At 39.8% G+C, this 19140-nt stretch overlaps 1 protein-coding gene across 4 annotated transcripts in view; it reads right to left on the reverse strand.

Moving 5' to 3' along the window:
* ptk2aa (protein tyrosine kinase 2aa) overlaps positions 1-19140 on the reverse strand; it is a 99414-nt gene that overhangs the window by 79932 nt on the left and 342 nt on the right. Inside the window, exon 1 of one of the 4 annotated variants that reach the window (XM_036145245.1) lies at positions 14573-14590. The exons of 2 other annotated variants lie outside the window; for them this stretch is intronic. Coding sequence is in view for 1 of the 2 variants with exons in the window: in XM_036145237.1 (XP_036001130.1) it covers positions 2873-2891 (19 nt within the window). In the remaining variant the exon portion in view is untranslated. Of the gene's footprint in view, positions 1-2872; positions 3155-14572; positions 14591-19140 lie in introns of those variants that run through there. One more of the 4 variants, XM_036145237.1, reaches the window with a different exon arrangement.

Consider the following 19140-nt stretch of genomic DNA (forward strand, 5'->3'; position numbering starts at 1 on the left):
TGTTTCCAACATTTTACGTCTCAAAAAATGAAGAAAGGACATGTTAGTTAAGTCCCCAAGTTTTCAAGATGGACATTTTCAGATTTGCTACTCCCTTTTTAAAGGTTATAGCTACAACTTTTTTATCAAAACTATTAATTTTTCAAAAAATAATGATAAATTTTGACAGATCCAAAATATACAAATATTTACTTCTGGTTACGATGACATGCAAGGATTCAGCACCAATAGGAAGTGCTTAGGTTGAAGTCACATGAGGTTGAAGTCACATGAGACGGAGCTCGGGCGTTGCCAGGTCGTTGTAGCTCTGTGATAGCTCTGAGAATTGGCTTCTTCTCAACGTTACCTTTCTCAGATTCAGGCGGATGAAAGAAGAAGCAAACCGAGGGTGAACATCGGTCCAGCTGTTGAGCGTTGGTGCCGACTTAAGGAAGCAAAAGGGCTCAGAAGCCACGAGGTGGTTGCTGCTTTCCTTCTGGACTACTGATCTCCATTTATTCACTGGATTGCTGATTTGCCCAAAAAACTGAAGTCACTGGCCGCCATCTTGCCACTCCCTACTCTCACAGAACCCCATAGGATTTGGTTGCAACAACAAGCAGTGTTCTGGCTGTGTGAAAATGTTTCACAGGTAATTTTACAGTCAGTGGATGTGCTAACACTATCAACTACTAGGAAATTAGTTACTGAAATATTTTACATGTTATTCATATTAAAAATATATATATATATATATATATATATATATATATATATATATATATATATATATATATATATATATATATATATATATATATGAATAATATGCAAAATATTTGAGCACATGACTTTCTCAGTACTTCATAGTTTTAGTTCATAAAATAAAAGTATATGGCATTTCCCATTTTAAAAGTCTTAAGCCCCCCCGAACATGAGAAAATCCTCGTTATTCGATGCTGTAGCGCACATATTCCCTAGTTACTGGAGGAAAATAGGGAGTACCAATATGGCGGCTGGTGGCTTTACAGCGACGTGTATTATATACGGCCAATGTGCAATCCAGTGAATAAATAAAATCAGTGTAAATCAGTGTTCTGGACAGCTAAGTTTTGCTAATGCTGTTATGCTAATGCTACCGGACCTGGCAACCCGCCTGCATACATTACAGTTGAAGGTTGGGACGAGAACAGTCGAATGCTCCACCCTCTGGCCAGGAGGAGTTAAATTTGTAGCTACCTCCAGTTCATTGTGAATATATTGCAGATTTTCCTGCAGACGCTTGGCTCTAAATTCAATTGATTATAATTTGATTTCATAGCTCTTTTAAACTGAATCAGTAAAAATCAGTTAAATAAATAAATAAAAATCTAGAGACTGCACGGCAATAGAAGAATGATGCATGGACAGACAGAAGGGAGGATGATAGTCGGGGTGATAAAAGGCGGGCAGATTCACAGCTTTTACTGCCAATCTCAATTCAATGCTGAATCTGGACAGGTCACAACAGAATCTCCTCAACCAAAAGATGGTAATGATTTTGTTTGTCTTCATGCACTACAATAAGCTAACTTCCCTCATCATGATTAAACTTGCTGAACTTGCTGAACTATAGATGACATAACTCAGAACAGAAGCACCAGTGGGAGCTTGTTGGCTTAAGGCAACGCTCACACACGGGCTTCTGAACACAACTGGACACACTGAGAGTCATGTGGGCAACATGCTGCATGACAAAGCACGTCTGTATTCAGACACAGCCTTCACATTTTAAACAAACAGGGGATGTCCAGATCCCATGGATTGGATTGGAGTCTTGATTGTAGCTTTTTTAAGTAGTAGTAACCGAGCCACCAACTAACCGAGCTGCTATAACATGTATGGCCAATTTTAGAAAAAAATCATGTTTTTGAGTGCACTAAAATGTTAAACTGTATTGTAGGCCTTTCCCTCAAACTCCAAGTACGTTTCACTTTTAGGGGTGAGCTGTGTGAAGCGCCGCTGAAAAACTAGAAGTTAAACTTTATGATGTTTCTGATGTTTTTCCTGCAGACATCACCGACTGTGGAAGTGCAAAAAAAAAAATGTTGAGCTGGATTATTGAGTTGTATCAAAACAAACAGTAAACTTGCCAGTGTTTGGCTAGCACCTCACCAAAGCGCTCCGTAAGACTGTAAAAGACTGTAGCCCTATGTGTGGAGTCAGGCATGAATACAAGTCTTTGGAAACAAAAGGCGGTCCTGCAGGAACTCCTGCTAAACATCAATTGCTGTCAAGATAAGTTATGACATACTGCTAAAATATGTCATTTTACTGTTCCTTAAAGCTACTGAACATACAGAAGGTCTTGATTTTAATGAGGTAGCGGACTAGGACTCGGCAAAATGAGACATTGGGGTCAAAAACAACATGACCTCTAACTCCCTAATTGATGTAAACTTTGTTTTAATTTAACTATTAAAAGTTACAGACAGATTGCACGGCTGTCAACACTGACAACGTTTATTTATTCAGGTCACATCTTCTTTATATGATTTTTACTCAATTTAGTACAGAGTGCATTAAAAACGACAGCTGTTTACAAAATGAAAACGGGAACTTTTGATTTGCTCAAATTTTAATAAACAAAGGGAAGACGCACCTTTATTCAGGCACCACAATTTAAATTAGATGAAAAGAAGAATTTTAATTTTGATTTTTAAAAAAATAGCAGAAAGTCAAAAACCAACTGCAAAATAACCTAAACCCACCAACATATACAATTCATTCACAAATAGACTCCTGGCTCAACTGTGCATCAGAAACACAACAAGACTATAACATCAAAATAAACCATTAATTTGCTACATGCAATCAGAAACATAACAAACATTAATGTATGGTAAACTCTCACCATGGTAAAGTCCCTCCATTTAAAGTCAAATGTGAGGAGAAGCACTAATCCTCTTCTGAAGGAGCGCTAAATTGGAAAAAGCCAAAATCCCAGCCTTCAGTGCTCTGGTGCCTAGGGTTGTGCTATCCAGTTCATTCAACAATGACAGCCAATGTCGACTTAAGCTCACAGCTCAGCTCTTTCCGCCTCCTCTCTGTACAACAACTACTACCACTACACTGCAAAACAACACACAGACACACAGCAGCATGGGCAGCATGGGCAGCACGAGAGTAGGGGAGAGGAGGAAGAAAAAGAGGAGCAAGTAGGCAGGTCGTAAGCGATAGAAGGGGGAGGGAGACGAAAGAGAGAAACAGAAAAGGGGCAGAGGGAAGTGGGGGCGTGGCTTTGATCCCCCCAGGAGAGTGATGGACGTGGGGGGGGGGGGGGGGGGGAGCAGATGTACAGGAGACAGAGTGTAGAAGGAAGCTCATGGAAACATTTAATGCAACAATTGCAAGGAAGGAAAAATGGACACAAATAGCAAAATTAGGTAAACAGATTAAAAAAAAAACTGAAAATGAGAAACAGAAGGTGTTGCCTTTGGCTGTTCAGTCTTTGTCACACAAATGCACCCCTGCGGTGCCACTCAATTAGTCATAATGTAATGTTCTCCACTCAGCGCTTTGCAACAGGGACCATCCATCTTTACAGCAACAAAGAGAAGTGAGACGGGGGGGGGGGGGGGGGGGGGGGGGGGGGGGGGGGGGGGGAATATCAGGCAGTTGTTCCACTGACTTTACACATTTAATCCAATTATGCTGTAATCAAATTGCATGAAGCACGGCTAGTAAGCTCCACTTAGCTAGCTTTACGATCTCCATATGGGCGCAACTGTCACAACTTTAGGTATGATAATTATCACCAAAAAAAAATTCAAAACATGTATTTTAAGTGCAGCCCTGGCCTTTTTAGACTTTTTCTTCATGACCCCCCAAAAGGAAAAACGCTTACTATCCTTCTTTCTGGCAGTGCTCAGCAATAGGTGGGGGATAGGCACTGCTAACCCTACACAGCCAAACTACTCCATCTTCTCTGGTAGCTCATTAAAAATACTTTAAACCATAGGAAAAGTAAAACATAACACTTCAATTGCTTTGGAATTGCAACTTTTTAAACCCTAGGTAAACCTTGGCACTAGTAACCAGACCACACCTACTCACAGGTCAAGCCGACATGGGAAATAAACAAACATTAGGGAGTATTTGGCTATTAAAAAGAAAACAGCATAAGCCTAAAAAAATTCAAAACGAACTTAAAAATGATAAAATATTTTAATTTTTAGTGTTATCTCCTTGATGTTATTCAGACTAGCGTTGTGGCTTAAAAGGAGTTAGAAGATGTCGTGATTCTTGTCAGATGCTGAAGTTTTAGTAATGCAGAAGACAAAATATAAGTCGAGATTCGATATCTGCAGGAGCAAATCACACCTTACCGTCCCAAACGCGAAACTTAACAGCGATTTCGATCAATTATGGGTTTAAAGCTGCGTTACGATCACGCACTTTAGCGCTTCTGGAATAAAAATAACTATTTGACATACTGAAATACACAGCAACGCACATGACTCCTACTTCTGATCCCACTCAACATTCAAGCATTCATCCAATTACGTTTCTCCATCATGTAGACACACACACACACACACACACAAAAGGAAAGCAACAATCCGACAGACAAGATGAGAAATAAGCAGAAGTAAAGCAGATTAATGGGCCGCTGATTACTGGGCCAAGATGCCACACAAACACATCCACACGCACTCCTTTGGCTCCCATGTAAATCTAAGCTTTTACCCGGCTGTCTCCTCTCCGTGTGACAATCCCTGCTTGGTGATGTTGGTGCACTGACACCACCCTCTAGTGGGGTAGGTTTTAAATGAGTGTGTTGCTCTCAACTTCATCCAAAGCATTTTTAATATGCATCTGGGCAGAAAAAACAACATATTTACCATGGTAGAGTGCACAGGTGTACTACTATAAGTACAGCCCGTACATTTAGATTGTAATAAAAACAGAGAGTTAACTTTCACCAAGCTATATAGTGGCTCGTTAGCGGGTGAAGAACTCATCGGGACGGACCGACTTGCCTTATATCCTTTACATTGTTCTGCGTGACAAAGACTAGAGAGGACGATGCAGCAGACAAACAGCCATAGTACCATTCATCAATGAAGCTTTGTTGCAACAGTGAGCCTGCTGGTGACTAATAAGAAAGGCAGACATGTATGCCCTGACTCAAAGACAGACACTGCTGGATTATCCCCAGATCTGACCTCAGCCTGCGTCTATGCCGGGACTCCAGCCTCGGTGAGCGTGACGTCAGCTTCGTGGCCGGCATCCAGGTGTTTCACCGCTGATCTAGGTCTTTTCTCCCTGCGGGTTGTTATGGCTCTGACTGACGGCACGGCTGTGTCTGAGGATCCAGCCGCGGGGGACGTGACGTCACAGACGTGGCTGAGCGGACGGGCGTGATTGTGAGTTTTCTATTTTCCCCACCGAACCCTGAGTAAAAAGTTTGCGCAACTTGAAACAGGACCCTCTGTAGTATTTTGCTGTTATCGGCTCATAAAATGTAGGCGGATGTTGGAATTAGAGCATGATTTCATGTCTGCTATTCTCCTGGTCCTGCCCTTTATACTGAAAAGTTTAATCTCTTGTATCTAACCAGTTTAATTCTCTTGGTTTTTAATTATTTAATTTTTTTTTTAGAACTTCCATTAAAAGTAAAACCTGTATATTTTTAAGAGTAGCTACACACTAAATGATATATTACAACCGTTCATGTTAATTTGCAATGATTATGTCTTGCAGCTAATACAAACCCAAAGTTAACTTTTTTTTTCAGATCTGTATATCCTGGATCGTTCAGATTTGTATATCCGGAGCGTGTAACAAAAGTAATTTCCCTCTGGGATTATTAAAGTATGTCTGATTGTGATTCTGATTCTGCTGGGGTGTTAAAAAAAAGAAGCCCGGGATGCTTTAAAACTGGGTCTTGGGTCTGTTGTCTCTCATCTTCCTTTTGACGCTCCATGGATTCTCTGTTGGCCTTAGTTATGGCCAGGTTGTGAAAAATGAAATCAGCCTCTCCATAAAGGGAAACTCAAAGTCATCAGAAATCTTCTGGTAGATGGCTACGCCTATTTTTGGACTTAAAAACACAGCAGACTATGATCAACGGATGACACGGCTCCACAGATCTTCAGATTGTGGACCCTTCTCACTAGGTCTCAAACAACTTGAATTATCTGCCTCAGACTAGGTGTGGGCAATTAATTGCATTTGCAATATAATCTCAATTTTAAAACACACATTTCCAAATTGCAGGGGTCTGCATTTTTTGGCTATGTAACTATTAAAAGATCAGACGTGTCCTTTAGGTGCTGGTTATATGTTTAAAGTGGGTTTGCCTCCACATGGAAGGAAAGAGAGTTGCAGCAGTGAGGTATTGTAATTTTATATAACCAATACTTTTTTTTAACAGAAACTTTCGGCAATCTCACCATAGCATTAAGTACCGGACAAACATACATAGACTTGTTTGTTGGTTACACTTTATGTTCAACAAGGATTGGTGTCCAACTCACAAAGCTATTCTCTTGAATAACAATATTCTGATTAATAAAAAAAAAACTTGTACACAAACATCTTTAACTACGGGGCATTTTTGTTTCTTGTGGTTAATGCAGAGAAAAGGCAAAATTAAACTGCAATTATGGTTGAAATGAATCGCATTTTTCTTTTTTGGCAAAATCGCACAGCCTTGCCTCAAACTGTTCCCCTAGATGCTGGAACTTTGATATGAAAATAAAATGAAAAATGACCTGTGCCTGTTGTCACCCCCGTCCTGGATGTCTGCGTGCGGAGGCTCTTGGAAAATTGTCTATAGCCACTTCCCCAAATTCTCACCTGGGCTTTGTTTCCCCATTTTTTTAGGGCTGCAGTTATTCCTGTTGCTTGCGCACAGTTTCTAATACTTTTCCCTTCCACTTAACTTTCCATTATTATACTTGGATACTGCACCTTCAAAAACTGACTTCTTTAGCAGTTACCTTATTTGCAGGGAGTCAATGACTGTTGGACAACTGTAAAGTCAACAGCCTTCCAATGATTGTGTAGCCATAACCTAACCGTAACATAACATTTCTTTATTTAAAAAAAATCCCTTTTTAACGTTCTCATGTCAAACTCATGTCAAGAGTTTCAACTTTCCTCTTGACAGTTGGAATAGATTTCATATTTTCTTTCATATTATACCCTAACCTATTGAGATACACCAGTGTAATTTCTTTTTTTAACTTGGCTGTATAAAATCTGTCATTCTCAAACAAATATATGCAAAGTTGAGCAGGCTTACAGTACAAGTGGTTATTGATCCAGCTATTAATTAATGTTAATTAACATATATTAATATAATTAACCAATTAATATTGATTAATGTCCAATCCTTAAAATGTTCCATAACGATTATATCCAGATGGCTTAAAATGGTTTGGTTACCTCTGCCTCATTTGCATATAAGAACCATGAATATGGAAATTAGACCTCTACCTCTAAGACATGCGCCTTCAACCCTTCCCTAATCTCATCACCCAGGACTTTTTGGCTCTTTTTATTACATGGTCTATTGAGATAACTCCCAATTTCTCTCGATCCTGTCTTTGTTTTCTGTCATCACAAGGCCTCTAAGACTCTCCATTCTTCAGCGTGTCATGCAACACCATCTAACAAAGCTGTGCGTTTCAAAACTAGTGCGGCTGTCAAAGGCAGAGGGAGGTTTTTCTGACTGGGCAAATTTAATATCGGTGCTAAGAATACGAAGGTGGGGTGTGCTTTGGTGGTGCAGTGGTTAGCCCGCACGACCCATGTATGAAGGCCTTAGCTGACGCAGGTTTGACTCCCACATGTCCTTTGCCGCGTGTCTCTCCTCCGCTCTCATACCCACTTCCTGTCAGACTACTATACAAAAACAAATGTGCCACTAGTGCTGTGAAAAAATAAATAAATAAAAAAAAGAATATGAAGGTGTGGCAAGCTTTATTTGACAGTTTCCTACAGCCTGTTTCGATGCTGATATCACACACAATCATATGCCTGTACAATAGTCTTTCAATATTCTGTGCAGCGCTGTTGAAAAGCATCCATGAGAAAGTTCTTATTACTCAGCTGGCTCCACAAGGATAGTTTGCTATGTTTGGTCTATACCAAACTTTGACCAAACTTTCCTTCACATAGGCCAAAATAGTAAAGTCAAAAGTACACGAGGGCCACAAAATATATATACCGTATTTTTCAGACTATAAGTCACTTTTTTTTCCGTAGTTTGCCCGATTCCGTGGCTGGTAAGACTTATCTATGTTTTTTTTGACTGATACGAATTATATTTCGGAGCGATTTATAGTCTGAAAAATAAGGTATATAAAAAAAATGAAAATATATATATATATTTTTTTATTATTGCTCCCCAAAATATGTGCAGAAAATATTTTAATTAAATTAGTCAGATTTTCTGTTGGAAAGAGAATATGCAAATACATCCAAAACTTAAAAATAGTTTTGCACATTTGCCAAATTAAAATTTGGTAATCCAGCTTTTGATTTAAATTTTTTTTTGTCTATTCTGAGCAATACAAACAGGATTTAGGTCAGTCTTTCTTTGAAAACGCTAGCTGTATTCTACCAATTTTAACAAACAAATAAAACCAGAGTTTGTGCACAAAAGTCTGCATTTAAGTCATTGGCTAATTGTGGTCCCATTTGCTATGAAATTAAAGAGAATGTAAAAAGTGCAGTTTAAAGATAAATAATTTGTGTTATCCTTAATATTTTCAATTGAAAGAAGATTTTAACTTGTCTGTAATAATTTTTCCCTAATTAAAAACCGGTGCTGGTGGAGCAAAATCATTTGACAAAATGCAGTTGGGGGCCGCACAAAATCAGTCCATGGGCCACACTTTGGACACCCCCGGTCTATACAAATGATTAATATTAAACAAAAGACTGGCAAGCATCTCATTTTTGCACCAACTTTTAAGAAAGCAGTTTTAAATCTTTAGGATAACATCAAAGGCGCTCCAAAACTGACCTTTACATCTCTTCCCCCTTAGCTTCTTTAGCAAGCCCCCTTTGATCTCACGCAGAGTGTTTATGCAACCGTGAAACGCTTCAAGATGTTTTCCTGAGTTTGTCAAAGTCAGACGGGAAAAGGAAAGATGGGATGTGGAGTCACAAAATTACTAAATACTTTTGATTTAGCAAGCGTATTGACTGCACTCATTGCAATTGCACCAGTAATAAAAGCAGGCATTGCACGGTGCACATAGGAGAGATTAGGGAGAGAGAGCTTACATCAGTCCAACATATAAAAGGGCTGCTTTATGTACATTATCAGAAATTAACGGACGTCGCGGAGGCGTGATCTTTCCATGAAGTCCATTAATTTCTGATAATGGACACCCCAAAGGGCTTTATCCCGCTTATACCATGGTCACTTACGAAAGAAAGAAATATTAAATCAATTATTAATACTTTTATGGGGTTTTTCTTTCACTGTTAAAACCGTAAGTTTTTCACAAAAAGCGGCTGAGAGAACTATTTAATCTCTCTCGTCGTGACATGTTGCCAAGGTAACCAGCGTCAACTGTCTTGCCGTTACCAGCTAACGTTAGAGGCAGCGCGATAATTTAGAACGATCAGGCTATCTGACCGGAACTTCTTTTATAGGTGTCCTATAACACCTTTTTAACGAACACCCCGCAGCCAATCAGAATCAAGTATTCACCCAGACCATGATTCATAATTAGCTTTGCTATGTTTTAACAGCGTCTTATCTTTAACAGACATTTGAAGGAGGAACACTATGTTTAGAAATAAAAACTGCAAATGTTTTAAGAATTGCTCTGTACATTTCAATTAGACATGCACTTAGTGGTACAAGAGTAGGCCACTTAAAAGTTGCTGTGAGTGTTAGCTCAGGGTAAAGTTGATTCAAATACATTGAGGAAAAGAAAAAGAACAAGGGGCTAGATTTGGTCTATGACTTATTTTCTTTTTTTGAAATGTGGAACAATTTTAACACTATTATCCCGTATTGTTTTGCAGCACAGCGTACCCTATTTTTTTTTTTCCCACTGGTTTGATGAATTCAAAACCCTGTCTAAGGGATATCCTGAGATATTGTGACCAGAAGGCTTGGGAACTAAAGGCCCGGCACAGCAGGGGGTAAGAGAAATGTACCAAAAGAAGGGTTTTCCTGTCTAAAAGCCACTGTGAAATTTGAATGTGTTGCAGATGAGACAGAACAAAGACAGTGGTTTATATTGAGGAGATAGTGTAGTTACATCTATGGCTATATAAATGTAGGTAAAAAACACATTTCTTGCTAATTTATCCAATTATTAAGTCCTCTTCTGTGTCCTGTTCCGATTTGCTTTGTGAAGCCTGGAGCATTTTGACCCCTGACCAGAACCACTCTGAATGGTTCTGGTCGTGTTATGATGTTTGTATGGAGGCGTGAACTTTGTGAACCAGTGCACAACAAATCGACCTACGGCTATGACTAAACCTTGAACAGTGACACAGAAAATGCCTCCTTTCCTTCACCATCTGCTCCGCTCCGCATTACTTCTGTCTTTCCATAAGACACAGACCAACAATCACCTCTTTCTCCCAGCATTCTGACTCACTCCAATGCAATTAGGCTGATTGTTGGCTCAAACACGACATCCGCACATGGCCACACACACAAAGTCAGAGGAGGAGAGGCAATTCACTTAAAACATTTTTTTTTTTAAACCATCGTCTAAGCGCTGCTCAGTAAAAATCCTGCACCAGTCATGAGTTTTCTTCAGTCTTTTTCAGCTGAGGAAGGTGCACCGCTCTTGCCAAGTATTACAGTAATTACTCCGGTGACAATCTCCAGTGACATGCTTGACTGAGGGTAGCGCGCTCCAAGTGAGAACGACTCCGCCTGCCCTTGAGTGTACATGCCCCCGACCGGGATAAGTTATCGTCGCTGATGTAATTTCCTGGCATTGTAACAAATTTCAGTTCATACAGCTAGCAAACCGCATTGCACATCCACTTATCAGAGTGCATGAATGCACACACAGACAGCAAAACAACTCCGTCAGACTGCTCTGCTTTTGCTTGTTATTCCATTGTGACCTCCATATTCAAATTGGGTTTGTTGCTAACCCAGATCTAATACATAAAATTAATAAATATGTCTTGGTTGCTCAAATCAAAGACAATCAATTATGCATTTGTTTTATTTTTGCCTTTTATTGAACTGCACTGGGTTGGATTCTGGCTGGTTTTGTTTTAGTTTGTTTTGATGTATTTCATTGAAGCAGCACCGTATAAGTTTATACCCAAGTATAAGCTTAATTTGAGACATAATAAACGGTTTTTCAGGTCAATATACAGCACTTGCCGCACACCGATCCTTCATGCGGGCCGCCCTTCTCAAAAACTCGCCTATGTAACTTGAGCAGGTTGGATCCGTCGCTGAATGAGTCATGTGACCCAATTTACCTGATCAGGCATATTTTTGGTTCTCTGATGTAGGATTTAATCTAGAGTGGTGAATGCGGCCTTGTCTTTCCAAGTAACTCTATGACTTCTCAATCGGCTGGTCCAAAGTGGTCTGCTATCAGATTCCAAAACACGGAGGAAGACTGTTTAACTTTTAGCCACTAGGGCTCTAGCACCCCTAGTGGCTAAGTTACACAGTCCTACTTTAATAGGAAAAAGTAGTTTATAAGCAGCCAACCATCAACCAGAGCAGATGAAGGGAAAATTGGTCAACTCACTGATACATCACTATTTCCGAAGGATTTTCTATGATTTCTGCACATAAAAAAAGTGACATACAGTAGTACCTCAACTTAGTAGTATCCAAACTTACAAGTTCCTTGAAATACAAGCCAGCTTCAGGCATCCCGCCTGTAATAGTAAACAACGCACCAAAGCAGCAACAAATGCAGCAGCACACGGAAGTTTTGCACGAATTGGTGAGGTTATCGATACAGATAAAGGAAACGTTGGAAGTGTGGGGAAAACGTACAGACTTTATTCAAAAGAAACCTGCAGAAAAAAGTAGCAATTGAGCGTGCGACGGAGCCAAATTAATGACAACCGCCCAGCTCAGTTCAGAGAGATTCTGACAGGGAACATGAAACAAATTATATTGGACATAAACCTCTGAAGATGAAAACAAGGTTTTTGCAATGTATCATAAGCCTGGTGGGCTGCCAGGCTTTACTCGCCCCCCCGCCAGGCTATCTGTTGCTTAAGTTAAGTTTTTATACCCTAGTAACAGCAATAGCAAGGATATAGTAAGGTTGTCAAAAATAATCGATGCCTCGACGTTTGAGAGCAAAGTAAAAAGGTCAGTATAAAACATAAGCTAACGCTAGCTGTTATTGGCTTGATGAACACAGACCGCCCAATGTTGGTCTGAGCTCCTCCCTGTAGGTGTAACCAGACATTTGCAGTCAAACACAATACTATAATATAGAAAACAACCTTTGCATAACCGCACAAGACACGTTTTTCCAGCAGTGTTATCGTAAATAACTTACATATTTTAACCTCAATATTAACAGACAAATACAACCACACGAGTTTACAATGCAAGCTCTAATCCAACCTTTAGGAAGTAAAAGACTGACTGACAAGACAAGGGTGATGTTTTTCCCCCGAGTTGTCTTTGGTAAACAACGTCCTGACGGCAGAACAAGCACAACAAACAAACAGTCATGCAGTCAGACACACTATAACTCGCCCACAAACATTTGGGAAAAGTATGAGCAGTGCAAGCTGCTTTGGAGAGGAAGAAGGCGTTTTCCTTTTGGGCTCCTGGGGGACACGGCATGTTTTAGGATGTACAATAAGTGTTGTGAAAATGTGTGCGAGTGGGCGTGTGTGTGTGTGCCGTGGGGGTGGAGGGGTCTGCTTCCTGAATGCATCCCAGAAGCAAAGAGAATGGCTGCTCAGTTTGCTTCTTATCTCTGAATACCCGAACACACATTAACTCTCCTTTCCCTTCAGAGTCAAAACCGCGTCGTCCATGGTTGTGGGAGGTTGGGGGTGGGTGAGGGGGTTAAGTTTATGACAAACAGATGTAAGATGAATATTTAGCTTCAGTGCATACGTCCCTTTTTGCATAAATATTAGTGTATGTGGAGCAGTTTACTCAGTAACTATGTTTCTAAACATGCTATGGGCATGACATTTGCACCACATGTTAACAACTCCACACCTGATGAGACAAAGAAATGAATAAATTAACTGATGGATAAAAAAGCAGAACGGCGCGGACAACATGCGGTAGAAAAGCCTTTTTTGGACCTTGTCTTCTTCAAGTAATCTAAGGTATTGAGAACCAATTGCTCACATGTGCTTTTAACCCAGTCTTCATTACAGGTTTTGTTAAAATTTGTAAGACTCAGGTTGTCTTTCATGAGTGTCTGACGTTGGTTTCTTTCCATCGAAAGAAACCAACTTTGGTTCAACTTTTATTTTTCTCTGAACCCAGAGTCATTCCTTGTGTTTAGTAAGTCTACCAGATACCTAATGCTGAAAAAACACAGCCCCTACACCGTGATGTGAACAGTCTGTACCCTCCCAGTGGTTCATTAGAATGTCCAGATGTTGCACGCCTATTATCTTCAAGCTCGAACGTGCGGTTTCTTCATCTGTAGCGTCTTCTGCAGTGCATTATTTAACGTTTTCATGGAAAAAGTGAAACCTGCAGGTTCCACGTGTTTGGGAACCTCTTTGCGAGGGGATCCTTGGCCCTTTGGATTATGTTTTGACTCCTCTTTAGAAATGATGTTTTTGCCTTTTTTCCAGACTCTGGCAAAAATCAAGGTTTTTCAAGGTTTTGAGTGTTCTTCATTTTTATCCACCCTGAAAGGCTTCCGTTGAAATAACCTGTTAATAAGAAATGCTTTGGGGTCTAAACCAGATATTAATTTGCAACGACAGGGGCATAGGTAGCATTTTAAAACACCGTTTCCTAGCGGTTCTATTGCTTTTTTTGTACCAGTTCATGAGTTCCAAACTCATTTTCTGTGATTCCTGAATAGAAATGTTTTTACTGAGAAATGCTGGCGTGCTCCACACTTCTTTTCCCTCAGTAATGTCAGGTAAGCATTTGAAAATGAACAGATGCGTGTGTTAAAACGCTCAATCTGCTACTGTACATAAATATGACTAAACAAACAGGCCGCATTAGTCAAGCCTCCAAAACAAACAGCACCAGTTGCACAGATCTACAGTTCATTCATGTTTTTTTTTTTTTATTTCCACCACCCCTACCTTCGCAATCTGAATGTGCCAAAAGCAATCTTACATTTTGGCGAGAACTGAGAAAAACAGCTGAGGGTAAAAAGGAAAAAAAAAATAAAAATAATAAAAACAACCACCCAGTTTGCCTGGAAAACACTCAAACTGCAACGAAACAAGTCCAGAGTTGTGCTTCTCTCCCAAGTCAAATTGCTTCATGAAATCCTCATGACACAGACGCACACTTTGTGCGGGGATGTCTACATGCCTCTGCAGAGAGTATGTGACTGCAGTGAGTGCTATCACTTTGTTACGAGTCAATGTGAGTCACCGTGTCCTGCAAACTCGCAACACAAGACTGCCTTACCTTTTCCTAGAGGGTTTTCCGTTTGCTCCCTGTAGACAAAACTCAGCCAGGGACCGTGCACAGGAGACCTTCAACGCACATAAAGAGCCGGGGGCAGACGAAAAAACACAGCCCCCATCTTGCTCTGCAGGGGTAGTGGACTGCCCCTGCAGGATCTGAGTGTAGTCAAGTGTTTCTATAAATACAGGCCTGCTGCACTGCTCTGCAATTTATACACACATATGCAGAGAGATATAAGCACACACACACACAGAGACCAACAAGCCACGCCTGCGTTGGCCTGCTGTGGACCTGCCACAGGAAGGATTGAATTAGGAAAGGTGAAACTGTGCACACAAATGCACGCTAAGCGCTTTCCTTTGCGCCTACAGACTTTTTTTGCAACTGCAGCTCTGTGATAACAGCAAAGACAACTAATTAGTAAACATTACTGCACTCTACCAGGACTTCGTTAAAAAAAAAGACTTAGACTTAGACAAACTTTATTGTCATTTTGTATGCACAGTGTGTGTACAGAACGAAATTTCATTTGCATACAGAATGCAAGAATTTCAGTGAATTGCAGTGGATTCCAGAATAAAGTAGCTTTGCAGGATAATAAAGTAACTTTGCAGGATAATAAAATAACTTTGCAGGATAAATGAAGTAGCTTTGCAGGATAAATACAGTAGCTTTGCAGGATATAAAGTAACTTTGCAGGATAGTAGAGTAACTTTACAGGATAAAAAAAAAGTAATTTTGCAGAAAAAAGAAAAAAAAAGAAATAGATTTTTCCGATTCTTCGGTTCCTAAAGATTGATTTGAAAACCAAAAATGCGTTTTTCAGCCACAAACTCAGAAGGCGTGAGCCGACATTTCTGGCTCGCAGTACACTCCAGGAGATTTTTTTTTTGAATGCCATATTTTTAATAATGCACCAGGTTGGTGTCCAAACAGCAGCTTGGAGATATTTCTAGCATGCTCTGTTTTCTACCCTGGTTCTGTTTGGTTATTCTGCCCCCTCAGCATGTTTGTGAAACCAGGGGAGCGTGTTTGGTCCTCACAACCGGCATGAACTACCATCACCTTATGATACAGATAGAAAATGTTTTTATTACCCGCAATCCAATTTGAAATCGAATCCAAAAGAATCGATTCTACATCTTGAGAATCGAAATCGAATCGATTATTGACATTTGAGTCGATACGCACACCCCTACGCTCTACTTTGGCTTCAAAATGTGTTGGACGATACATCGGTTTAGACCCATTTCTTCTGTAAATGTGCAGGAAACTAGATTTTTATTAATAGCAGAACGGATTTCCTTTTGTACCTGACGGGACTTGACAGAGACGTGTTTTCTAAAGAACACCAGCAGGAACTCCTTCCTGACTCCTCCTTGGTTTATATATCTTTAGAAGCCCTCAGTCAGAGCATATATATTCAGATAGGAGATTAGGCTGAATCAAAACAATTCGTATTCTGGATCATGGGCCGCATAAGTATACAAAGCAGCTCTCCAGATATGGAAATACGAGGCACCGCTCGAAGTTGTACGCTGTTAAATCCGAAGCCCCGGTGGCCTCGGGACGCTGCGGTTCATTAGCATTTTCTTGCATGCAGACTATGAAGCAGAGGCAAACAGAGAACCTCTTTGACACTTGAGAATACGCAGAGCAGAACACGTCGCCTCTAAAATTATTCTCTAATCGATCGCCCGCGCTGGACGTTTCGACATCGTACGACACGAGACGAGCTCTGAAGACGACGCACAATATCTTGTATTTCTTTTCAGGTGAAGCCGAAATAGGTGGAGGCAACCTCTCTTCGGACTATTGATTATTATGGTGATGTATTATACATGAACGCCTCTGCTCAACACCTTCACATGCTGGATTCTCATCACTGTGTCTTATATGCCAAAGTAAAAGCGCTATGTGCGCCGCCTTGGCCACTGTTATTTCTTGATTTGCAAGGCTGTTGTTAAAATGACGGCACCTTATTTATCATCTTTTCATTTTAAATAAGGGGGCCGACAATTTCCGGTCTCAGGAGTTTTTAAACTTTACTTTTCCTTAGGTCAGAAGAGAAAGGGGGGAGAAAGATTTTAGCCATTCTGCTCCAACTTCAAGGAACATTGTCTGAATGTACCTAAAGCCATGATGGATCCCATTGCTGCACAAGCGCAATAGTTTTATTTGGGTTTATAGCTTTATTTTTAGCCCTTTTTTGTTGCTGTTCTTGTAAATATTAGACTTTATGTCTATGTTTGATGTGATTATGTGTTGTAAATGTTTCATTAACTGTATGCTGCCGATCTCTATTGTAAAAGAGCTGTTATTGTTCAAGGAAGTGTCAATAACTATCAGGGTGTAATTTCACTGAGATCGATACATTGAAATACCTGTTAAATCAACCCAAAGAGCCAAATGAAGAGAAAAGTTCTGACTTCCTAAATTAACGCCTTTAAAACTGTTTTGATTTACCTAACATTACATCAAGGTTGTCAACCTGAAACCAGTCCCATGCAACAAGATCAACCTAGAATGAAAGTCTTTGTCCACACCTGAGGTTTAGAGCGAATATTTCCAGATTTAAGACGCAAAGACACCAGATCCCTCCTGATCACAACAACACAAGAGTGACTGCAGAACAGCCCGGCGCTACCGACAAGCCGAGCCCCAGTCTGTACTGTATAACAACCGGGACTGAACTGGAATACGTGTGGCTATATTTCTATCTATTTATACAACTGCACTGCGGTGGACTTTAGGGCTGCGGCTAATAATTATTTTAGTAATTGAGTATTCTATTGGTAGTTTTGATTAATCGAACAAAAAAATGCCACATTCTGCAGAGGTTTCAATTACCCACTTAATTAAAAAATAAGATGCAAGTAAACATAATAAATTCATATTTTTAATGGAAATCAAAATCGTATTGCTTAAAGGGTAACTCACCCCAAATTTATTTTAATAATAAACTGTTAAAATGGATGTCCTATAGTCCTGCTTACATATCCTGGTCATTATTTTGACAAATTACTGCATATTTGTTCAAATATCTAACACCGTCAGTGTGGCGCCCTACGAAGGTTTAATGAGTGTCTCGCATTGCATTTTGAATCAGTATTGCTTTCGGTTCAAAAGATGTTGTGACGTCACCCAGAAAAACTGAAGACAGTAGCTCTGCTGCTGTGGGCTATAAAAGTGGAAGCACGTGGAAGGCTGCCCATTAACCGGGTACCATTGTGTGCGCCATGCTAACAACAGCTAGCTTATGTTGCTCTCAAACACCAAGGCGGCCTGCCAGGCTTATAACCACTGAGCTATATTATACACTGGAGTGCTAATCGCCCACTGTTAGAACGAGTCGCTTTGAAGCCACCAGCCGCCATATCGGTACTCCCTATTTCCCCCCAGTAACTAGGGAATATGTGCGCTACAGCACGAATAACGAGGATTTTCTCATGTTCGGGGGGGCTTAAAACTTTTAAAATGTCAAATGACATATACTTTTATGTTATGTTCTAAAACTATCAAGTACTGAGAAAGTCATGTGCTGAAATATTTTGCATTTTATATATTTAAATATATATATATATATATATACATACATATACACATACTTATATATACATATATATTTAATACGAATAACTTATGTTATGCTTTTGCTTCAGGTTCAGTTCCACTGTAAGTACAAAAAAATTGCTTCGGTAAAATCGTCAAAAATATTATCTTCAATATTTTTTATTATTTTTCGACGTAGCAGGTATTGTTTTTGCTATTCTGTTTTAAATAAAAAACAAAATAGATTATGGTTACTCTTACTCTTTTTGTGTAAAAAAACACAAATATATAAAACTGTGTTTTCTCTACCCAAGATTATGACACTGCTAGAACCTCATACCAACTCCTGACTAACTTAAGCCTACAGAATACAAGTTAATTTTATTACAAATGCAAACAAACAGGGGTTTGCCTTATGTGATGTCATCAGAGGCGTGTGCCACATTGAATCTTATTTTGGAGGGTAGATTTTGCCTTGTTTTAATGTTGTTTTAATGTTGCACCAAACTTGTAAAATCAATCTGATCTTGGAGGGGAACAAATATGGTTGATTAAGAAATTGGTTGATTTTCCGTACATGTCCAACTAGTGACTTTAACGTATGGTTTGAGAAAAAAAAAAGAAAAGTAGAGAGAATCATCTAAAGACAGTGGAGTATTATATTAATTTTAATTTCTGGAACTCGGATCGGCTGGAAACAACTTTAACAAAATGCAAAGAAACAGATAGTAAACTTGGGGGGAATAAAAACCGAAAAGCTCCTTCGTGTTGGAAAGTTCACCAAGTTCAGTTTGTTTCTGGGGGATTTTCAAGGTAACCAAACAGCTACGAGTCAGAAAGACAAGAGACTAAACCACAACTTGAGGGCGATTTTCCAGCTAAATGTAGGTTAATCCGCAGCTCTTATTTACTCTGAACTTCCCACTCCACTGGCGACGAGTTTAGTGGCGGCGGGGCTCACCTTTTCAACTCTTTACAATCACTAATGAGAAAACCAGACAGCCCAGCTCATCGTT

Source organism: Fundulus heteroclitus, chromosome 13, assembly GCF_011125445.2.
Source record: "Fundulus heteroclitus isolate FHET01 chromosome 13, MU-UCD_Fhet_4.1, whole genome shotgun sequence".
Taxonomy (NCBI): domain Eukaryota; kingdom Metazoa; phylum Chordata; class Actinopteri; order Cyprinodontiformes; family Fundulidae; genus Fundulus; species Fundulus heteroclitus.